This window comes from Martes martes, assembly GCF_963455335.1.
Source record: "Martes martes genome assembly, chromosome: 2".
Lineage (NCBI taxonomy): Eukaryota > Metazoa > Chordata > Mammalia > Carnivora > Mustelidae > Martes > Martes martes.
The window spans coordinates 1,941,995-1,965,466 of NC_137889.1; the positions used below are offsets into that span (position 1 = coordinate 1,941,995).

Sequence of the window (23,472 nt, forward strand, 5' to 3'; positions counted from 1 at the left end):
GGCCGCTGAGCGGGAGGCCCAGCCCCCAGGTGGGACGTCCTGCTTCCCTGCCCCACCGCATAGGATGGCCCTGAGCGGTCCCTGGAGAGCCTGCCCGCACAGACAGGAGGTCCCGTGGTTCCCGCTGCCACGAGGGGCCTCGATGATTCTGTTTCCGCTCCTCTGTCCGCAGCCCTGCGGTCTGTTGAGCCGTGAGACGGACAGGCCTGCGCGTATGTCGTTTACACACGGTGTATGACCCTGAGCACACGTGACACACAGGCCCCGGGTGCTGTTGTCACTAAGTGAAAATAAAATACGGAGGGGACATGGCCCGGCCGCTGCTCGCCCCAGGCCCCAGGGGGCTGAGCTTCCTGCCGGACGGGGGCCTTCCCACTGCTGCCCGCGCCCCCCTCTCTCCCGGGACGATTTCAGAGTTTGTCATGTCAGGCTCTTACCAGAGGCTGCGAGCCTGAAACGGCCCACTCACTGATGAGAGCGAGCTGAACCCGAGAATCCGCTCCCTTTCATCCCGTCAGAGCCGAGATGGAGAACTTGCTCTGTAGCAAAGTTCCTGTTTGCTTCCTCGTGCTTTTTTCTTTTTAATTTTTATTGTCACAGAGAGAGCACAAGCAGGGGGAGCAGTAGGGAGAGAGGGAAGCAGGGTCCCCGCTGAGCAGGGAGCCCGACACAGGGCTCGATCCCAGGACCCCGGGATCATGACCTGAGCCCACCGCAGACGTGTCACCGACAGCCGCCCAGGCGTGCCTCCCTCGCGTGTTTTATCCCAAGGTTTTCTGCATGTTGCGGCAGCTCTCACTGTGCCTGTGGTATTTGAATCTGAACATCTCAGTGGCTTTGAAGACAGACAAAGACCACCAGCTCTAGCTGCTTTACGGGACTTGCTTAGCCCTTCGCGTCCGTGCAGTCGGGGAGCAAACAGGAGACAGGACACGCTTTTCAGAATAAAGCGGTGACCGTCCAGGCCTGCCTTCGGGAGGACAGCGTGCTGTGTTCCAGCAGCAGTGTTGAGCTCTGCGGGCTGGCGTAGGCTGTGATGTCCACGTCTGGGGCCCACAGGGCCGTGTCGACCCACAGGTGGCTCAGGTCTGCCCTTCCCTGTTTCTCCTTCACACGCCCGCAGAGGAGGAGAACCACATGGGCTGGTTCTGCGTGGAAGACGATGGGAATCAGATCAAGAAGGAAAGACACCCTCTGCTTGTGGGACACATGCCGGTGACGGTAGCCAAGCAGCAGGAGTTCAAGGTGACGGACGGGGGGCCTGGAGAGGGGGCCTGGAGGGGGGGCCTGGAGGGGGGTCCGCTGCATGGAGACCATGCCCCCTTGTCTGGGCAGAGTCCCACGTGGTCTCCCCAACTCAACCACTGTCAGCATTTCTCTGAGGGTATTTATTTAGGAATTAAGATTGCTAGAGTATGAATATGAACGCCGGCTTTCCCGCCCAGTGGCCGTCGGGAGTTCTGGGGGGTCCTCGCTGCACCTGGTGCATTCTGTCCAGCGGCCGTTGGGAGGCGGGAGGGTCCTCGCCCTACCTGGTACATTCCAGGCATTGTTAGTTACATGAGGGCACATGTGTCAAATCTGTCCACTCTGCTGCCATTTGCCTGACGGTGTTCAGTGTCCGCAGTGGGTCACAGTGAGAGGCCTCATGTTTGCCCAGAGTACGGCAGGCTTGGGCTGATGCGGGGTTTATCCGTGTTCCCGGCTGTCTGTCCTAGCACCGCGGCGGGTGCGTTCAGAGGCACGTGGCTGTGTCTTTCTGTGTGTGACAAGCAAAGACATTCCGCTCCTACTTCTCCTTCCTGGACTCTGGCCGACACTCCGCCTGGAGCTCCCAGGAGGGCAGAGGGCAGAAGGGGCAGTGTGCCCCGTGACCGATGTCTGCGGCACCTGCTGGGGTCTGAAGATACGAGAGTGGAGACTGACGTTTGCCTCTGAAAAGCTGATTTCTGAGGCGTACACCCACATCTGTTCTTTTTTCTGTTTCAACCTTTAAAAAGTAATAATGTGCCGTTTCTGTGACTAAGAGTCAGAAGTCTGTCATCCACTCAACATATTGTCTGGGCGCCTCCTGGTCCCTTTTTGACGTGTGGGTGTTTGATGTCACCCGCGTTAGATCGAGTGTGCGGCGTACAACCCGGAACCCTGCGTGAACGGCGAGGCTCAGCTGGATTCTCTGGCCGCGGCGCACGGCTTCCTGTGGGTAAGACGCTGCGTGCCGGGTGCACTTCCCGAGGGTCCGTGGCCGTGGCTGGTGTGGGCTTGAGAGGGTCACAGACCCTACGGGTGGTCGCTGTGTGCCCCGGGCTGTGTTTATAAACGCGAAAGTCCTAAACCACCCACGAGGGGACTGAACGCTTTTGGAAAAATGTCCAGTTCTCAGGAATTAAAATGTTTCTTTTTCATCTAAAGCTTTGTGGGGTCCGCCTCAGCCCAGAGACAATCAGTTTAACTAATATGAGAGTAATTAAAGTATTTCTTCAATTTGGGTGGTTGCATTGCATGGGACCTTCCGCTCCTAAGACAGTGCTGGCTTTTTACACTGGAAACTTTGCAATTAAAATTAATTTGTTCCAAATGAAATACTGCATTTGAATTATGCTGCCATCCCAGTGGGCATTTCTGGTTCTTGCCAAAGGGAGATGGTCCTTGTGTGCTGTTTTGAGGTCTCCCGGGGCCCCCCGGACCTGCTCCCTGATGGGTGCCCTGCTGACCTCCAGCACTGTGCCCTGCCCTCGGGTGACCTCTCCACCTTCCCACAGCCCCAGCCTCTGTGGTCAGGGCCCCTCCCTGAGCATCGAGAAGGAACGGCCCGAGTAACCGGGTCATTCCATGCGCCCAGCTGCGAAGGAGGGATGGGCTTATTTCCCTGAGGTTTTTGAATTTTAGCAGAGAAGTCCTCCCATCACCGGGACTATAGTTGGTGCCTCATCCCCTCTCCTGCTCCTGTCCCCGCCTGCATCCCCGTCAGCCGGAGCAGGGCTTGGTGGGTGGGCACCCTTCCCCTGGCAGGACGCGTCTCTGTAGCGTGGAAACACTGTAGTATGACTAAGGGGGGTGGGACGCCCAGAGGAAACGGGACCTGGGAGCCCCTGCCCCCAGGTCGGCTTTCCCCGCAGGACCCTGAGCGCCCTGTCCTGACGATGCTTCCCTTAACCAGGTCTGACTCTTTCCCACTGAGAAAACAGTTGGACCTCACGTTGGACATGAAGCCTGTGGGGTGCCTAGGGACCCGGCAGATAGACTCATGGGGGTGCCCACGGCCAGCCAGCGTCCCAGGGCCACGGCAAACCGCCTTACGCTCACGCCGGTGGCCACGTGGGAGGCGCTGTGACACACGCTCTTTTTAAGTCCTTGTTTCGTGGGGTGAGCGCTGTGTGGCGTGGGGCCGACTCTCACATGCTTGGAAGCCTTCGTGCTGTGCCGAGCAGGCCGCCACTGCTGCGTGGCGCTGGGATGTGGCTTCTCCGGGGTAGAAAGAGGAATTAAAAACAAACCCAAACTGCGCGCTCGTTATGAAAATTAAAAGGGAAGGTAACCCCATTCGTTGAAAAGAAGAAGCGGGCTCTGGTAGCAGACTGGGTCAGCGGCTCTGGAGTCTGGGAGGCGCGTCCGTTCCCGTGGCAACCCGGAATGTCCCCGTGGCACTGGGTGTCCCGAAGGGCAGGGGTCGGTGTGCTGTGGATGCCCAGGCCTTCCTCTCTCCTCCCCAACCCCCGACCCAGATCGGAAGCTGCACCAGCCAAATGGGCCAGATCGCCATCGTCTCGTTTCAAAACTCCAACCCCAAAGTCATCGAGTGCTTCAATGTGGAGTCTCGCATCCTGTGCATGGTGTTTGTCCCCACGGAGGAGCGGCACGTGGAGCCCGAGGCCGCGGCCCGGGGGGCGCTGGGCGTGCCCACCGTCTGCCTGGGGACCGAGGAGGGGAGGTGAGCCCACTGCCAGCACCCCGAGGAGGAGCTCGGGGAGCGGGACAGACGGTCACCCACCCCATCTGTTAGGGCTTCGGCCGCACGGCAGGAACGGCCGGGTCGCCACCCGTGGGAGTGACCGCAGGGCACCTTCTAGTTCCGCCGGGCGGTTTCCCCCCGCCCATCTCTTCCTGTCTTCCCCGCAGCCGACTGCTCACGTCTGGGGTAGGACAGGGCCGCGGTCTGGGCCGTACGCGGGCGGAGCGTTGCCCCCGTTCACAGCACGCCGCAGGGGTTTTCCTGCTGTGAAGTCACCTCGGAAGAAGTGGTTTCTTCCACAGTGTCTCCTTCACAGCAGTGGGACGAGATCGGGGTGGTGGCAGCGTTCCCATGCACGCCGGGGCAGGGGCAGGGCTGGGCACCGCGGGAGCTGCCGGTCCCCCGAGCACACGCTGACTGGCTCCCGGTCTCCCTCGCAGCATCTCCGTGTACAAGAGTAGCCAAGGCTCCAAGAAGGTGTGTCTGCAGCACTTCTTCACGCCGGACAAGTCCACGGTCATGAGCCTCGCCTGCACGCCCCACAGCCTGTACGCCGGCCTGGTCAACGGCGCCGTGGCCGTCTACGCCAAGGCAGAAGGTAAGCGTGTCTGCACCGTGTGCGCGCGTCTACACGTCCACTCTCGTAGTGTTTCTGGGGGTTTGCTCTGCACAGAGCTTCACGTCCCCGTGTCTGTCACCGTGCGTCCCAAGGCACGTGCGGCTTCCTCAACCCTGAGTGGACGGCGTGAAGCGCCAGCACCCCAGCTGCCCAGGCGGGAAGTGGTTTCAGACGTGGGTCTCCTGGCTGATGTGTCCCCGTTCCACAAAGTACTGATGTCCACACGCGTCCTTCTCCCGGTGGGCGGGACCCCGGCCTCCTCGTGGCCCCTGCCATCACTCAGGCCACGGGGCTTTGTCTTCTCGGGTCGGGGGGACCGCAGGCCACCCATGGGAGTGGCTGGAGCCAGTCTGCGCCAGCCCGACAGCCAGGAACCCCGAGACGCACGCACTGGCCATTGCCCCCACCCCCACCCCAGGCTCCCTCTTGTCTCAGGCGTCGCCCAGCAGTCCGGGGGTTTCGGGGACACCAGAGGGGCACAGCGGATCTGTAGCCTCCTGGGGCCCCCAGGCCACAGCTCCCGGGGTGGAGGCCGGAGACGTCCAGCCGCTCCGCCTCCTGCCCACGCCCACTCCTGCTGCCCGGGAGCGGCGGTTCCCCAGCGCCTGCCGCTCACTGCACCGCGGCAGCCCTCGTTCTGGGGGTGACGTGGCCGTGCGGGATTCCCCACGCACTCCCCGGGCCAGCCCGCGCCTCTCTCTGAGCGTCTTCTCCAGCCTCCGTGGTCGGACGTGGCGTCTGGTCGGCCTGGGCGCCGCGGCATTTACTTTGGCTGTGGAGGCTGGAGCCCCGGCTGGGGGCAGCAGGTCGGTCCCCAGGAGTCACACTCTGCTGCCAAGGGCACCTCCTCAGGGCAGGACGGCGTCCTCCTGGCCGACAGACCATGAGCTCCTCTTCCAGGGGCCCCAGTCCCATGGCAGGGTCCCTGCGGATGCCGTGGCCATCGGTGACCGGTACCCTCCCTTTCCCTAGTCTCGCAGCAGCCCCGGCAGCCCCCCAAGGATCAGGTGTGTGGAAGCCGAGGGCTGAACCCCTTGGGCCCCTGCATTCCTGATGTCTGCCTGCCCGTGGCCCTCTCTGGGACCTCCGGGTGCTGGGCCACTGTCCGTCACCATCTCAGGGACAACCTGAGTATTGGCTCGGTTCCAGTGACCCTGGGCTCATCACCAGTGGCTGCCAATGGGAGCGAGTCCCGCTTCTCCCACCTCGGGGTGCTCACGATGCCCAGGGAGGCCCCGGAGGCGCTGGGTCGGAGCCTCTGCAGGGAGGCAGTGGGGCCGAGCCTGAGGGGGGCCCGTTGTCCGGGGGGAATGGAAGCCCTGCCAGGGCACCAGGGCCGCTGCGGCCCCCCAGGAGGGGGGCTAGGAAGGTGGGAAGGAGCTGGGGAGGAGCGGGGGTGGCTGTGGCCCTCCCGTGGGCAGCGGACAGCAGGCGTGCCTCGTGGAGTGAGCGCCGCGGCTGCGACGCGCGGCTTCTGTGCGGGCTCGGCTGCATTTCGAGAGAAGCGCGTGTTGATTCCGTTACGAGTGAATAGTCACCGTGGGACGCTGTTTCCTCTCCCCGTCGGCTCTGGCTTGGCCGGCCGCGCACACGGGCTCCCTGCCCTCCACGTCCTCGCCAGCGCTCGTGACGTGTCTTTCTGCGGACGGCCGTTCCCACAGGTCCCATTTCTGTGCTGCTGGGGGCTGTGGGAAATCTGGAAATCTGTAGGAAATTGCCGGATTTTTAAGTGTTGGCTCCATATGTCATCGGCATGTCCTGGGGCCGCCGGTCGGGCAGCCTAGCGGAGCACTCAGGTGGGGAGTGAAGACTCCAGAAAGAGGCTGTTCCCTGGCAGGTGGTATGTTGGCTAAAGCTGCCACCTGCCGCCCAGGGCCCGAGGGTGTGCCTCCCTGCCACCCCAGGGGACCTGGCACGAGAGCCTCTTTTGGCCTTAACTGCAGTGTAGACGTGTTTCCACTGCAGTTGAATCATAACTTGAACGTACGTCTCGAAATGCAGAACATGCCTTGGGGTGTCTTGGCATCTGTGTGCTCAGCTCGGGACGATCATTCACAGACAGGGTTCGGATTAGAAGGCTCGGTGGTTCCTGTAGAAGCCAGGAGCAGCCCTCAGTGTGCAGCTGGGACCTTGCCGCCTTCCGCGTTCAGAGGGCTTATTCCGGGAGGATGAGAGGCGTCGCCGGACTCGCAGCTGTAGTTGTGTTTTTGGGCACGATGGCTTAAGTGATGGTTACTTCAAGAACTGAAGAATCCGTTTGACTGTTTCCCATGGTAGTTACGCCATCACTTTGAAAACGTCCGTCAGCTCTAGCTTTCGATATTTTCTGTTGCCGTCCCCGTCGACTCACACTTCATGTCCAGTGGGACAGACCCCCTCAGTAGGTCTTTGAAAATATTTTCAAACCAAAATATTTCATCCCTGCCTGTGCCTCAGGAATGCAGGGAGTTCCCAAGAAGAGAGGAAAGGCTCCTCAGTTCTGGCTTTTTATTTTTTGAAATTCAGTGAAGATGTGGTTGGTCCCAATACGCCGTGTGTGCCGAGGGGAATTTCAGAGGGGAGAGCCGGTGACGGGGACACGTAAACACTGTCCCACGCTGTCTCGGGTGCAGAGCCTTCCTGACGACCGAGTCGTTCTGTGCGTGTCGCCGTAGATGACAGGACTCGCTGGGCATGGGTGTGCCGGGCCTCTGACCGCCTTGTCGCCCCTCACGCTCTCACGCGGCCTTGGGGGCGCATGGCAGAGTTGTCCCCGTGTTGCAGGGAAGGAAGCCGAGACGGGGTTGGGTGGTTCGTACCAGGCGGCCCGGCCGGGGTCCGAACGTTGCTCTGTGCACTGTCACTCAGGTTGCCCCGTGGCGAGGACGCCCGCTCTGCAAGCCTGGGACACGCAGACCCAGGCGACAGCCTCAGAATTACCAACAGCGTTTTGCTTGTTGTTTAAAACCGTCTGTGGGGTGCCGGGCTGGTTTGGTTGGTGGAGCCTGTGACCCGAGACCCAGGCTCATGAGTTCCAGCCCCATGGTGGGTGTAAGCCTTCCTTAAAAACACCAAAAGACAAGCAAAATATGGTCTGTGATCCTTGCCCCCAGGTCCTGTGCACGGATAGCGGAGTCTGAATGAAAGTAACTTTCTCTTTTAAGATGGATCCTGGAATTCCGACCCTCAGGAAGTGATAAAATTAGGCGTTCTGCCAGTTAGGAGCCTCGTCATGGCGGAGGACATGCTCTGGGCGGCTTCCGGAGGCCTGGTGTTCACGATCAGCACCGAGACACACACGATAGAGGTGAGTCGTTTTTGGTGAGTCCGCAGCCCGGGAGGGATGCATCTCCGTTGAGCTGCGACGCTGGCGGTCAGGGCGCCCCTGGCCCGCGGCCCCGCACCGGGAGGACGTTCCTCCTAAATGTGTCTGCTTAACTAGGTAATCCAGCTTCCGCGAAGCCGTGTGTGCGTGGGAGCACGGTGCATTACTGAGCTGCTAACAGACACACAGACACTACTTCAAAAAATGCATTTAGTGTGAACGTAATAGAGGGTCTTTGAGGACACGGGGAAAGTCGGCCCTGGTCAGGGGCCCTTCCGGTCAGTGCAAGGCTGGCGTTACTCAGTGAAGGGTCAGGAGAGAGCCCGCCCCGTGGACACAGGGGGCCGTGCTCAGGCCCCGGGTCTTTACCCCCTCCACGTTCCACATGGAGGAAATTGTGAAACATGAACGAAGTCACAAACTTAGATGGAAAGCGGTAGAATGTTCTCATTATTCTGCCGTGGGGGAGATTTTCTGAGCATGACCCATGCTTAGAAGTTGTCATAGTAAAGAAAACAGTGAATGTGGTAAAGTTTTAGAACGTTTTTTGTTCCCATTTAGTACACGTATGTGTTTGTACAAGAAGAAAGTTTTGTAAATGACAAATGGAGGAAATACTGTCCATCTCTGTGACCAAGAGTTAATGTCCTGAGAAGAAAGAGTTCTTACTAGAGGATAAAGAACCGAGCCGTCCGCGATCATGCCTCGCCTCCCCGCGAAGTGAGCTCAGATAATAAAGGTATTGCTTTCGGCCAACGGAATGAGTCACGTCCCGACTAGAAATCCCGCCAGCACACAAACGGGCCTCGAGATAGGAGGCCGCTCGGGGGAGGACCCCCGTCGTCCGTGCAGGTGCGCTGCGGTCACCTTGCCGTGACTGTCGGGAGCCTCCACAAGCTCGTCGTAAGCCGTAGACATCGTGGCCTTCGGAAGACGTCTGTCCACGCTCTCCTGGGGAAGGATCGTCGGCGCGGCAGGGTAGGACCTTCATCCATTTTGCCAGCGCTCACCGAGACGTGTTTTAAGACATGCGTGAAGCCTATTCTGGGACACACGTGGTGGCGTGTTCTGGGGTCTCGGAAGATGGGATGTCATCCTGCAACCCGGAGCCCCCACATGAGCTAGAGGGCGGGCAGACAGTGGTCAGGGGAGCGGTGAGTCCGTGCGGACCAGGGTAGACGGGCTCTGACTACGTGAGCCCAAGGACGGCAGCAGAGGAAGGTCACCTAGGTCACCTAGGAAGGTCACCAGGTGCCACACTCAGACCCACGAGGTCCAGACCCCTCCCGTTGGTCACAGGTAGCTCTTCTGGGTTTCCTTCTGGATGTGCGTCTCCAGCATCCTGCAAGCCCTGCGTCCTGACGCCGACAGGTCAGAGCTCTGCCCGCGCCAGGCAGTTGGCAGGAAGAGAGGAATCGTGGCTTTGATGCCAAGAATATGGAGGGCAGGACAGAAACAGTGTAAATTATTCCCACCCGAGAACCCCCATGAGGCCGGGCTGTCCCGGCAGAGCAGGGATCCCTAAAAGGGAAGGTCGTGGAGCATCTCAGGTGGGAGAAGGGGTGGGCACGTCCGATGGCCGGGTGGGAGGTGCAGTTGGCACAGATGTGGTGGGAACATCCAGGAGTTGGGACTTCTCTCCCCCGCACCTGGAAGCTCTCAGAGGAGGCCCCTCGGGGTCGCCGTACTGGGGGGATCCCACGGGAGGCAGCGCGTCTGTCTGGCTTTCTCAGGGGCACACGTGTCCTTTCTGCTGGGACGGGCCCCCCTGCCATGCAGGATGGCGAGCCGCCGCGGGATTTGACGTGTGAAGACGTTCTGACCTTCGTGTTCTCGGAAGGTCAGTTTGCTGGCAGTTTGGGGGGCCGCTGCTGGAGACCGCCCACGTGGAGGAGCCAGCCGGGCCAACCCCACGGGGCCCGCAGGCCTGCAGAGAGCACGGCTCTGGGAAGATGAGTGACCAGCCACGAAGTGCAGAAAGCATAGCGGCAGCCGTCACGGACCCTGGTGACCCCCGCACCCCGACACTCCCGTGGCATTCAGGGAGCGTGGCACGGAGGTGCGTGGCGTGACCAGTTAGACAGAGGGTGGAAGAGGAACAGCAGGAAACGAATAACTTGAAGGTGGACGGGGCCCAGCAGCACTCGTGGGAACATTCTAGAAGTAGTTCTGGGCCCCACCCCGGGCCTGCTGGTGTCGCTCGAGGGCCAGCAGCCTGTGCTATGGTGATGTCTGCTGGTCCCGGTGGGCAGGGCTGGCCTGTCCTGGCAGGGGCGAGGGGGGCACGTGCGGGGGTGCCTGCCAGTCTCCGCAGCCTTCCATGGTCCCCCCGCCGCCACCGTCCGACTGACCAGCCCCACGGGCAGACACGTAGCTGTGGGGTGTAGTGACCCTCTGCTTCCTCAGGAATTCTGTGCTGGTCCCCAAAGATAGAAATGGATAGAGTGGTCCGCAGAAGGGTGAGGCCGCGTCTGCTCCCGTGATGGGCGTGGAGGGGGCTGGTCCAGGCCAGCTCGGAGAGTGGGGTCCTGCCCCGTCTGGGTTTCTCTGGGCACAGGTGACAAGGGCTCTGCCCCCGACTGCGGTAGAAACATTCGCCCTCCGCTGGGCTTCCGGCGGGCTCTGCAGGGCGCGGGGTGGGTGAGGGGTGGAGCCCAGCGGCCCCTCTCTGCGTGGGGTGGGCACACAGCACGTGTGAACACGGTCTGCTCGGCAGGGTGATGGGCTATGAGCGGCCCCCGTTCCGTGATGCTCGGGAGCAGCCCCGCCATCAGAGAAGCGCGCCCGTGTGCCTTCCCCGCCCTTTGGAGGATTGCGCGGGATTTGATCTGCTGCGGGGCTTAGGGGCTGCTCTGAAGATGCCGCGTCTTGACGCCGACTCTGCAAACTTCACCCCTGCTCTCCCTTCCTCCAGACCTGTCAGGAGTGCCACCCGCTGCCCGCCCAGGCCTGGCCCATCCCTGCTGTGGCCGAGTTCCCCTCTTGGGTCCTCGTGGCTCAGGGCTGTCAAGATGGGGTCACGGGGCAGAGCTCGGCCAGATGCTCGGGAAAGACCTGGTCCCACAGGGAAGTAGCAGGTGGCCTTTGGGGGCCAGGCCAGGGCTGGGGGCAGACCAAGAGACCCGCAGGCTGCCCACGAGCGCTCGGAGCAGTGGGGTCAGGCGGGCCTTCCCAGGGCTCTCCCGAGGCCGAGGTACGGCCTCCACTCCCTGCTCTGGGTTTGGGGAGGAGGCTGCGGGCTGCACACCAGCATCCCCGGGTGCAGGCTGGCCTTCGTGATCCCTGATCTTCTAGCTCCCCTGCTCTCCTGCGCTCGCCGACCTGCCAGCGACCTGGGCTCCACCTTTGTGGACGGAAGGCCTTCCGGCAGCTCGCGAGGGTCAGGGTCACTGGGAAATACCGGGACTACTGCTTCGGAGCGGAACGAGTGCCGTTTGGTCGCTACCTTGTGTCTTGGGGACAGGAGTGTCTGTGGCTTTGGAGTGGTGGTCCCCTCGCCGTAGGTCCTTGGGGGTCACGCTGGGCCGCTCTGGAGTGCCAGCTAGACGCTCACAGTCAGGGCGGCTGTCTCATCTAGCTGTTGAGTTGTGGCATGGGGGCTGGCGGTGGCCAGCGGTGGCTGATGGTGACACTGTGGTAAGTCTCCGGCTGTACCCGGAACCCCATGCATCGCGTCTCCTTGATTTCCCCAGAACCAGCTGGAGGCCCACCAGGAGGAGGGCATGGTGGTCTCTCACATGGTCATCGCTGGCGTGGGGATCTGGATCGCCTTCACTTCTGGGTCCACGCTTCGCCTCTTCCACACGGAGACGCTCAAGCACCTGCAGGACGTCAACATAGCCACCCCCGTTCACCACATGCTGCCAGGTAATCGGACCGGCCGGGGAGGGCCCCAGGGGAGAAGGAGGCGTGCTGCGCAGGCCCGGCCCGCTCCGGGCAAGGACATAGAGTGAGGTTGTGCCTCCGCCTGGAACCAAAGGGGGAGCTCCGTTTCCGTAGTCAGAAGCCCTTCACCATAGACGTTGCTCGTAGTTGAGCCCAGTGAGACCAGACGAGGGGAGCAAGGACCTCACGTGGAAGAGCAGAGAGCAGGAGAAGGCTCGCCGGGGCGGGGAGGGCTCTTGGGGGAAGTCAGGGGCGCCGCATCTCGGCTGGGAGCCCCCCAGGCACAGAGCGGGAAGGGTGCCCCCAACAGGGGGTAAAACAGGTGCAGGTGCAGAAGTGGGGCTGTGGGGCAGCGGGCGGCTGGTGCGCGTGCGTGCGGCTGGTGCGTGTGGCTAGTGTGTGTACATGCGGCTGGTGCGTGTGCGTGCGGCTAGTGCATGTGCGTGTGGCTAGTGTGTACATGTGGCTAGTGCGTATGTGTGCTAGTGCGTGTGCGTGTGGCTAGTGTGTACATGTGGCTAGTGCATGTGCGTGCGGCTAGTGTGTGTGCATGCGGCTAGTGTGTGTGCGTGTGGCTAGTGTGTACGTGTGGCTAGTGCGTATGTGTGCTAGTGCGTGTGCGTGTGGCTAGTGTGTACATGTGGCTAGTGCGTGTGCGTGCGGCTAGTGTGTGCGTGCGGCTAGTGTGTACATGTGGCTAGTGTGCGTGCTTGTGGCTAGTGCATGTGGCTGGTGTGTGTGCGTGCAGCTAGTGTGTGTGCGTGCGGTTGGTGCGCGTGCATGCGGCTGGTGTGTGCATGCGGCTAGTGCGTGTGCATGTGGCTAGTGTGTGTGCGTGCGGCTAGTGTATACATGTGGCTAGTGTGTATGTGTGCTTGTGCGTGTGGCTAGTGAGTATGCATGTGGCTAGTGTGTGTGCGTGTCGCTAGTGCATGCGTGCATGAGACTGATGTGTGCACATGCGTAGAGCTAGTGTGTGCGCAATATGGCTAGTATGTGTGAACATGGAGCTACCTGTACGTGTACATGTGTCACACGTGTGCTGCGTATAACAAGAAGCGTGTGGCTAGTGTGTGTTCAGGTTGTAGCCAGGAAGTACAGGCAGGCAGCTGGCGTGTGTGAGCGTGTCACTAGCGGGTATACGCTTGGAGGTAGTGTATGGTCACATGGCCAGTCTGTTCGAGCTTCTGGCCAGCGTGTGTGTGTTTCTGTGTCACGGAGCTGGTATATACGAGTGTGTAGCTAAAATATTCTCCCATATCTAGTGCGTGTAAGGTGTAGATAGCATGTGTTCGTTACATATGAACACGGACTGGTACATGTGTGTAGCTGCTGAATGTGAGCACGTGGCTGGCGTGCGTGCAGACGTGTGGCTGGTGTGTGTGCAGACGCGTGGCTGCTGTATGCATGCGTGTAGGTAGTGCGTGTAAACACATCACGGGTGTGTGCAGGCCCCCGGCCAGCCCCTGTAGGCTCGTGGCTAGTGTACGTGAGTGTGTGGCTGGGACCTGCAGGTGTGTCGCACATGCTCGCACAAGCGGGCGGCAGCTGTGCAGGGGCAGGGGGGCGGAGGGAAGGAAGAGTCTGGCAAGGCTGAGTCTGGATGGAGCATCCTGGCACCAGCCGGCGGAGGATGCGGGGGAGGACGGTGGGGCCCCACCTGTGGTCCGGGGGGACCCATGCAAGCGAGCAGCAGCGAGAACCCAGGGGGAAGCAGAGTCCCTTGGGGCAAGACTGATGAGGGTAGGAAGGGCCAGAATGTCTTGAGATTTTGGACCTGGGTTTCTTGGGAAGAATGTAAAATCATCAACAGACACGGGGTCACAAAATGCTCGTTTGGGAAAACCAGGACACCGCACTGGGTGCTGCTGAGCAGAGCAGCCTGTAGGAAAGAAAAGGAGGGTCTGGGGCGTGGACAGGGAGTCAGGAAAGGGGCTGCAGTTGGGGAGTGCATCCTGCCCGGTGTGCGATGAGAGACGGGGGCAGGGCAGAAAGTGTGGGTCAGAACATCAGACACCAGCCTCCGGAAGTGAGAGGAGTGTGCGGAGTCGGAAAGAAGGGGTGTCAGGAGCCAGGAGAGCCCTCCAGTGTGTGTGCAGGGAGGCCAGGAGGGGAGCCAGGCAGGGCACGGCCGAGCTCAGGGCCCAAGTGCTGGTGTGTGCGTGTGCATGTGTTGGTGCAGGTGTGTGCACGTGAGTGCATGTGCACCTATGTGCGTGTGTACGTGTATACATGTGTGTGCACACGTGTGCATATGCGTGAGGGAGGAGCTTTGCTGCGGACGTTTGAAGAGCAGTGGGAACCAGGGACGTAAAGAGGTTGAAATTAGACTTTGGTTTGGAAAAGTTAACAGCAAAAGCCGACCCAGTCAAGTTCCCTCTTAATTGACTTTACGTGTTTGATAGGATTTTAAATTCTGCAAGCCCAGAAGCCTGGTGAAAACCTCTGAGAAGTTATCTGGGTCCCCTGCCCACGTGGGCAGCAAAGCAAGTTGTCAAAATCTCACAAATTCAGTGCAGGTTGTGTTCTGGCCGGGTACCCTGTGTATGTGTTTATGTCTTTAACCGTAGTTTAAAGGGAGGGAGACTGGTGGTACCCGTGGGAGGTTTTGTTTTGCTCGTTGGTGGTTGGTGGGTGTTGGTGGTTCCTAACAACGTTGAAAGTGTCTGCAGCTTCAGCAGCAGGTGCTAGAGGAATAGTTACCTTTGATGCGGAAGAAACAGGGTAAGGGGTCAGGTTCTAGAAAGGCTGATCTCCGAAAGGGGAACATTGGTGTTGGACGTGGGGAGAGAAGAATATGGAACGGAGGGAGCGGGGTGACACGTTTGGGGCTTGGTGAGTGCTGGTTATGGGTGGCACGCAACAAAGCCAAGTTCACCTGTTGCCAGAACAGGGGATCCCGGGTTAGCCAGCAGCTGGTCAGTCGGCGGCCTATCCCGGGTTAGCCAGCAGCTGGTCAGTCGGCGGCCTATCCCGGGTTAGCCAGCAGCTGGTCAGTCGGCGGCCGATCCCGGGTTAGCCAGCAGTGGTCAGTCGGCGGCCGATCCCGGGTTAGCCAGCAGTGGTCAGTCGGCGGCCGATCCCGGGTTAGCCAGCAGTGGTCAGTCGTTGGCCGATCCCAGGTTAGCCAGCAGTGGTCAGTCGGCGGCCGATCCCAGGTTAGCCAGCAGCTGGTCAGTCGGTGGCCGATCCCGGGTTAGCCAGCAGCTGGTCAGTTGGCGGCCCATCCCGGGTTAGCCAGCAGCCGGGCCCTGCGCACGTGCTGTGGTTCTCTTCTGGGCTGGAGAGAGTCCCAGCTGGTGCGTGTCCGTCCACACTGCGAGGCTCGCTGCTGCTCGTGTTCCCTCCGTGGGTGTGTTATTAGGAGCCTGCAGATAAGCCTTCCAACACGTGCTGCGTCACTCCGTCATACCGGCTGTGAGTTGGTCTCATTTGCTTCCGAAAGTGCCCACACACCTGTACCTGTGTGTTTTATAGGCATTTGATACCTGTATGCAAAATAAACAGTGCCCACCCGTCTCCAAAACCAAGTCGTTCAAACAGGCAGATGTCCAGAATTCCTGGGAACGTAAACACTATTAGCTTTTAAAACAACGTATAAGTCTATATTGAGAAATAAAACCAAGTCTTTTTTTTTTTTTTTTGTAGATTTTGTTTTCTTATTGGGGGGTCTTGGGTTTTTTTGTTCGGTTCTTCGTTGTGTGTGTGTGTGTGTATGTGTGTTTTTGTCGTTGCAAGAAAGTACATAAAAATAGTCGCGTCAATCTACTTTGGGCCTTGGTATTAGACCATTTGTGTCCGTGTTTTTTCTGCAAGATGGACTTCAGTGGGACGTAGCGACCTTGGAAGTGACCTTCGTTTCCACAGAAGAGAAGCAGCACGTTGTCTTCAAATCCCACCGTCGCTTCTCTGGGGCAGACGCTGTTCTTGTCCGCACGGGGGCTTTAGAGCCATCAGAGGGACGTGGGGAGTCCCCGGGACTCTCCTCGGAAGCGTGGCCCTAGCGTGGTCCTGGCGAGTCCCACGGCCCAGCAGCACCCTGCGGGCTGCCCTGCATGCGACAAGCTGTCCGATGTCTCTGGGCCTTGGGGCCGTGGCCATAAAACCAAACTGGACAAGCAGCCAAAGCCGTGGCGGCCCCTGTGACTCTGCCGTCCCCTGCGAACATTTCCCACACCGTTTCCCATGCTGAGCTCAGGCGCGCCCTTTTCCCTTCCAGCGGATGCTGCGGGAGGTCCCCCATGGCTGAGCGGGACTGTGGGTCACGTGCGGGGACGTACGTCCCAGGCGCAGTGGAGCCCCTCGCTCCTGGAAGGCCTGGTGGCTCCTGCTGCTGGCGGGCCCGGGACGGAAGCCCAGCCCTGGTCCCTGTCTTCCCCGGCAGTGGAAGTGAGCACAGTGTGTGGCCGGAGAGCCCTGGGAGGCCGTGGGTGGCATGGTGGGCATTCGGGCTTGAGGCCAGCGGCATTTCCAGGTGGGGCACCGAGCGCCTGCCCCCAGCACCGTGCAGCTGCCGAGACCCCCTCCACTTCCTTCTCTCTGTCCAGGGCACCAGCGCCTGTCGGTGACCAGCCTGCTCGTCTGCCATGGCTTGCTGATGGTTGGCACCAGCTTGGGCATCGTGGTGGCCTTGCCCGTCCCACGTCTGCAGGGCATCCCCAAGGTGACCGGTGAGTAGACGCCCCCTGGGCCTCCGTCCCGTCCCAGGCACTCACTCAGCCCTCTTCATGCTTCTGCATGCTGGGAGCTGCTTACGCAGTGGGAATTTGTAGGTTTTCTTTCAGTGTAGACTTGAGTTCTCAGTGCACACTCGTGTTCTGTGCTGCTTATGTCAGCGGCCCAGGGACACTCTTACCCCGGGATGTGTTTGCACGTTCCCTTTATTGCCATGTATTAGTTTCTGTCATTTAGAGATGATTTTGCTTGGTGGCCGTGGATGCTTGTTACATTTTATATCCCAAAGAAGGAAGCGCAGCGTCCAAACGGGCTTTTTTGCGGCGTCGGCAGGAGTTCAGACGGGTCCAGTCTTTTCGGGAAGTGACCTGGGATTTGGGAACATGAGCTTGAAGATGGTGTGTGTGTGTCTGTAGTCAGGATGTTTCAGTTCAGAAATCTGCCTTGGGAGGCAGCCGAGACAAGGAACAAAGCAAGATGCAAAAAAGATATTTGACAAAGCGTTCAGTTTTTCTCAGCACGGAACAGGACACAACTTAAAAATCAGGGGTGGAGAGAGATCTAAGAAAGCGGTTGTGCTCCCATTTTAGAATATAACGAAGCCGGTAAAAATGATGTTTGTGGAAAGCTATGAACAATACAGAGAAACGTGAGCTCTGTAAGTAAAACCAAGATCTTAAATTTTACGTTGATTACGTACTATCAGCCATGGGAGAAAAAATCTCAGAGAAAAAGATCTGTAGGAAATGGACCAGAATGGTAATGAAGATTCTGTTCCTACAGTTTCTTCCTAACGACAACAGCAGAGTATTCCCTCGGCTCCAGACGCCCTTCCGTCCTCTGTGAGCTTTGGCGGGCCTGTGTAAATAGATCTTCACATAAGTTCAGGGGCCACCTGGTAGGGCTGAGGACTCATCTTGTTCGTCTTTGTCTTCATTTCTGTTTCTCTTGTGACCCGTGTACGGCACACACACACAATCGCAGGTAGTCATGACATCCAGTTCCGCCGCGCTGCTGAAGGGGTCCCTGTCCAGCGGCCCCGGGCCCCGGGCATAATGCGCCACTCCTCCCTTCGGCGCTCTTCCCCCCACAGCCACACAGAACCTTCTCCTGAGTTGTGTATTCGTTCCATCATCAACTTTTCTCTAAAGTCTTGTCAGTCTTTACCCCCCAAAACCAAATTTGTATCTTTGCTGTTTTTCCCATTTTCTAGAATTGCCTCCTAACACGCATATTCCGCCGTGACTTTTTTTGTTTCAACATTATTGCCAAGACGCATGCTTGTGGGCGGTGAGACGCTTTTGCACGCGTGTTCATCTGGCCACCTCCGCTGATACCGGCCCGCGTTCTTCTGGGGCACACGCCAGGCGCAGAGTCATGGGCGTGTAGAAAACGCATGTGCTCACCTTCCCTTGGTGACACAGACATGTTTTCCCCCAGCTGACCTATCGGGGACACCTTGCTCGCTGGTGGCTGAGCCTTCCTGCCCCTCCGGGACCCCCCCCACCGCCAACCCCGTACCTGTGAGCTTGCCACTGTGCTCACCGAGGAATGGGTCTCGGGCCTTAAAGCACCTGGTAAAGAAGGGTGCACGCTTGCCATGTCCCTGTCACCTGACCTGTGAAGCACTTGAAATGTGGACACCCTGTTCCCACCTGACGACCCGTAGGGTCAGGGCGTTTGGGGATGGGGAGGAATCGTTATTTCAAAATAGACCTCTGGGTAGTTTCTGACATGTGCTCTTAAGTTACGTGAAGATTTTAAAATTAACTTCACACCACTCTTAAATTGAAAAGTGCCCCATCTATAAGTAAATCATATAGCTAGAAAGAAGAGTCCCCAGTTTAATTAAAACCGTGGAAGGAACTCGTTCTAAAGCACAGGGCCTTCGTGTAGCAGGGAACGGTAGGAAGCCGCTGGCATTTTAAGCATCTTGTGCCTCAGACAGACACATTTCTGGCATTTGATTTTTCTGTGAAGACTTAGGAAAACCACATCTGTTTCTCAAGTGCGGGTGAGGGGAGCCCCGTATGGGGAGCGGGGAACCACTGTTGTACTGCGGGCATAGGGGGTCCCGACCATCACTCTGAAAGCATTGTGGGTATTCAGTAAAAGGCCACGAGAACATGCCCACATGCTGTTCTGGTTTGAGGCTGTCTGCTGGTACCCAAGGTCTGCCTGGGTTTCTGTGGTTTGGACGAGAGAGGGATGCTCGCTGATTGCCCTGTGACCCTGTCTGTTGCACGCGGTGTGTGCGGAACGGCTCAGGAAGAGGCATGGTCTCCTACCACGCGCACAACGGGCCCGTCAAGTTCCTGGTCATGGCTGCTGCCACCGTCAGGACAGACAAGGACAAGCCCACGGACAGCCCACCACCCGGTGCGGAGGCCCCGGAGGAAGAGCAGAAGGAGGCACCCCCCGGCGAGGGGCCCGGGCCAAGTCAGAGTGGCGCAGACGGCATCTGGCTGGGGGGCTCGTTGGGCTCCGGGACTCACAGAAGCGATTTCTCCTCGTCGTCCGGGTCCCTGACCGCCTCGCAGGGCTCCGGCTCCCTGGAGCCCCGATCGGAGGAGAGTGTGGTCTACGACCTCCTGCGTCTCCCCAGCGTCCTGCCGAGCCGGGGGCGGCGGGCCAGGAGGGCGAAAGCCAGCTCGGTGCTGGTGGCATGCGGGGGCCAGGGCCACCGGCGGGTGAGCAGGAAGGCCCGGCAGCAGCGCCCGGAGGAGCTGGCCTCCTCCGTCATGGTCTGGCAGATCCCCCTGCTGAGCGCCTGAGCCCGGGGCCCGCCGAGGGGGCGGCGTTCCGCCGGGTCGGTGACCAGGGCCGTAGACTGCGTCTACGCTGGTTGAGGAGGAAGTAGGTGTTCGGGGAAGAAGCGTGCAATATCACGGTGGTGGTGTTTTCCTGCGAGCTGGTGCCCTCCCTCCAGGAGCAGAGAAGCAGATGTGCATGATGAGAGGAGCTGCACGGCCCGCGGGGGGCCGTCGGGAGCTGCTGGAGAGCACCCAGCACTCCTGACCGCCGCAGACACGTGGGGGCCCCCAACCCACCCCTCTGTCATTACCCCGAGAATTTAATTTGCGGACTGAGAACGTCTGGCAAAATACAGCCTGTTGGTAGTGTGGACACTTAGTAACAATTCTCAGAATAATGACTTTGCTTGGTTCTGAGTCCTGGCTTCTATTTATACTGTCTGTAAATTCCCGCCCGGAGTTGGCAACCATGAAGAAAGCCTGAACACACCCTGGTCTGCGGCGCTGGTTTGCTTTCTGAGGTGAACTGGGTTTTCCAAAGTGGTGTCCTGTGTGTATTGTATATTTTAACAAAGTAGTATTTTTATATTGCATTTTTGTCTATTAAAAATTAACAGTCAACGTTTTAGTCGATATGAGATCTGTAACATTTCACGAATGATGTTTGCTTTGAACCAAAACACTCAGTACCTTTCCAACGTGTACACTCGAGCGTCAACGCCAAACTCTGCCTCCCTCCTCACGTCCGATGGCACGGACGCTGCGGTGGCGTTGTCAGTGTGGCCATGGGACGCGGGCCGAGGTGGGCAGCCCTGCTGTCCAGGCGCCCCATCACTTGACGCGTGTCCGGGTATGCGGCCGAGCGCTGAGACCCATGACGTGCCATGTGGGCTCGCGTATCCGCGTCGTACTTAGTGCTTTAAAACCAATAATGCAGAGGCGCCTGGGTGGCTCAGTGGGTTAAAGCCTCTGCCTTTGGCTCAGGTCATGATCCCAGGGTCCTGGGATCGAGCCCCACATCGGGCTCTCTGCTCAGCAGGGAGCCTGCTTCCCTTCCTCTCTCTCTCTGCCTGCCTCTCTGCCTGCTTGTGATCTCTGTCTATTAAATAAATGAATAAAATCTTTAAAAAAATAAATAAAATAAAACCATTAATGCAGGTGTCACTGGAGATAAATTTCTCAGCACTTTACAGATGACTAAAAATGCTAATTTTATGACTTAGCCAAATATTTTCCAAGGTGCATATATACCCCCCCAGAGTAATATCTCCCCAAGCTTTCTTAAATCGATGGCTGCTACCTTAAGTCATCAATAAAGTCTTTTTATGTAAACATACACTATTCGAATTGCCTTTTCTTGCCCTGAAACACGGAGGGGCACTTTCGGTCCGGCAAGTCGAGGGTGGCCTGCGGGGCCCTTTGGAATTCGGGAGCACCGCCTGCTGGTTTGGGAGTTTGCCGCGATTTCCAGACACAGCCACGAGGTGTGCGAGGTGTGCGGGAACGCTGTGGTTTGGGGCAGGTGCCGAGAGACCCTCCAGGACTCACGGACACGCCGGTTTGCACTTTGAGTGATGTCGCGAGTGGAACGAATTCCACGTAAACCGCAGAGGAATCTGGGGCAGACCCGCTTCGGGTATCCGTGCGGAGTGAGACCGTGGGCTTCTCTGTGTGTTCATGGGCGGAACAAAACACAAGCCCTCCCGTGTGCGCTTTATTGAAACCTTGGTACCCAAAGGCGTTTGGTCTTCTTCAGTGTCTCCAAAAACTCAAAACCACCAAGTTTTCTTATGGCATAAATAAGTAAAAACAACAACAGTAAACCCCCAACAGTACCAGCCAGGGTTTACATCTGCGTTCAGGTGTTAACGTATTTAGACAAACCTTGTGTGACGCCATGGGTCACACTCCTGGGTCGGAAGCCTGGCTGGGCTCGGCGTTGGGCCGGTGCAGTGAAGGGCTCCCCCGTGGGGCCGTCGTCGTCTCTGTTCACGCACCTCCCCTGCAGAGCCCTGAGTTCCTCCTGCCGTGCTGTCTGTCCCCCGCCCTGTTTGGGGGGAGGCTGGGATTCCCTGCCGTGGGGCGAGGCCAGGCTCCCTCATGCCCCTCGCAGACCCTGGGGCAGCAGCCTCCGTGGCTCCGAGGCCAAGGCCTGAGCTGGTGGGTCCGCGGGCCTCCATGTGGGGTTGGCCCCCCTGCGGCGTCCTGGGACCATCCGTGTCAGACCACAGCTGGGTGGGTTTGGGCCAGTGCTGTTTGCTGGATGCTCCCCCCAAAATCCACGTGTTGAAACCCCAAGCTCCGAGGTGGCCGTGTTAGGAGGCGGGAGGTCGTGAGGTCGAGAGGGCGATGGGAGCCCCGCCCCCGCCCCGGCGAGGACACAGTGAGACCTCCTGAGCCAGGGAGGCCTCACCTGACACTGGCTCTGTGGGGCCTCGATCCTGGACTTGCAGCCCCGAGGGATAAAGTTCAGAGCGGCCCCTGTCCTGTCCCTCCTGTGTCCTCCCCGGGGACGGTGCATCTTATCTCCCAGCCTTCACTGCTGCTGAAGTTCGGGTCTTGTTTCCAAAGGGAAAACGTCCAGCAAACCAGCAGACCTGCCCGGCGCCACGTGGGGCCCCCCTGGGCAGCGATCCAGCAGGCCGGGAATGGCTCCCGCCCGGGGCTGGCGGCGGGCGCTGGTGCCCACGAGGAGCCAGGGGCCGACCGCCACGGGACGCAGGGCTCCCCGAGCAGGCTCGTATGTGTCCGTGGTCGGTCCTCCGCGGCGGCCTCCACAGCCCCGCGGGTGCAGGCAGCTCGCCCCACCGGGCCACCCAGCGCCCCGGCCAAGGAGGAGGGCCGTCCAGAGTGGGCGGGGCGCAGGGCAGGGCGAGACCCCCCGCCAGCTCCGGAGCAGCGAGGGCAGGAGCGGGGCCACGCGCCTTCTCCATGGGCTGGGAGGTGGGTGCTGTGAGCCCCTGAAGGAGCAGAGCACTGTGGACACGTCCCGTGGGCTAGACTAACAGGTGAGAGGCAGGAGAGGGTGAGCCCGTGGGATGGGTCTGTCTGCGCCCTTTCTGGGGAGAAGGGAGGGCATCTGGGTCCTGGAGACATCTGCTGGCTGGGAGCTGGGTATCGTAGCGTATCGTAGCGGGGCACAAACATCAGCAAATCTACGGGATGCCCGTGGGACTGTCCCCGGACACCTGGGGCATTCAGCCACCTGCTCAGTAGTGAGCCCTCAGGGTCCCAGCCCCGCCCCATACTTTGGGACCCAACCTGAAGAGGGACTCAGCTCCCGCGGCTGCCCGGGGGTGAGTAGCCCAGCTCCAGGGCTCGGCAGACTACGGGCTGCTGGGGAATCTTGGGGTAGTACAGGGGTGCAGGCCAACTGCCCTCCTCCTGCTCCTGTGCGCTGGCCCTGCCTCTCCTCCCTGCCCCCCGGCCCTCTGCTCCCCCCACCCCGCCGCAGCCTTCTGGATGCCTGTGATCGTACCTACTGGTGGAAACAGCATTGGTAAGCTTGGCCCGGACAAGAGCCGCCCCAACCTGGCTGTGGGGAGCGGGCTCCCGTCTGGACTGACTTGGCGTGTGGAGAGGAGACCAGACAGAATGGGACGAGGCCCGGCTGCATCAGGGAGCAGCTGGGTGCACCCCCAGAAGCAGCAAGGACAGCAAGTCTGGAAAACGGCGATGTCCTGGAGGGGTTCGGGGATGGGAGATGCGCACACCTTGTCCTGAGCCCAGGAGCCGTGCGCATGCAACGGGGCTCATCTGGGGGAGCGCCCGGGGAGGGGGGACATGAGGCCTCCTGTGGTGGGGGTGTCCTGGTGCCACGTGGGGCTAGTGAGAAGGTCTTCCTACAGCTGTCCTCTGCTTCTGCTGTCCACCTCCTCCTGCCCCCATCCCCGTGGGGGACACCCCAGCTCCTGCCCCCCATCCTGGTCAGGGCACCCCCACCTCCTCCTGTCTCTGCCCCCAGTGCCTTGTCAGGGGGCAGCTGGTCTGGGTTGGCCAGATCTGATCCCCCCCACCCCGTGCTGACCTACACATGTCCCAGAGCCCCTGCAGGGACCCAGTTGTGACCTGACCCACTTGGACACTTCCTGCACGGCCTCCTGCGTCTGCCACTTTGGCTGAGAGGACAGTCTTCCCCGCAGTCCGAGCCTTGGGAACGCATTTCTCCAAAATCACCGTTTCCTCTGCGGCCCTGCTTCAGAGCGGGGGCGACGGGTGGGAGGAGGGGCGGCTGCCAGAGGTCCCCGTTCCGGCAGAGAGAGGAGCCCCGGGTGTGGAGCCAGCA

The 23,472-nt window shown here is 59.8% G+C and overlaps 1 protein-coding gene across 4 annotated transcripts in view; it reads left to right on the forward strand.

Annotated features, from left to right (window-relative positions):
* ARHGEF10 (Rho guanine nucleotide exchange factor 10) overlaps nt 1-20,516 on the forward strand; it is a 96,433-nt gene extending 75,917 nt beyond the window's left edge. For all 4 annotated transcript variants that reach the window (XM_080796789.1, XM_080796788.1, XM_080796790.1 and 1 more), the window contains 8 exons: nt 1,124-1,245; nt 2,117-2,203; nt 3,726-3,931; nt 4,393-4,550; nt 7,715-7,857; nt 11,568-11,742; nt 16,308-16,430; nt 18,703-20,516. In XM_080796789.1, coding sequence (XP_080652915.1) covers nt 1,124-1,245; nt 2,117-2,203; nt 3,726-3,931; nt 4,393-4,550; nt 7,715-7,857; nt 11,568-11,742; nt 16,308-16,430; nt 18,703-19,208 — 1,520 coding nt within the window. In that variant the 3' untranslated portion in view covers nt 19,209-20,516. The remainder of the gene's footprint in view (nt 1-1,123; nt 1,246-2,116; nt 2,204-3,725; nt 3,932-4,392; nt 4,551-7,714; nt 7,858-11,567; nt 11,743-16,307; nt 16,431-18,702) is intronic.
* Nucleotides 20,517-23,472: the final 2,956 nt, after the last annotated feature.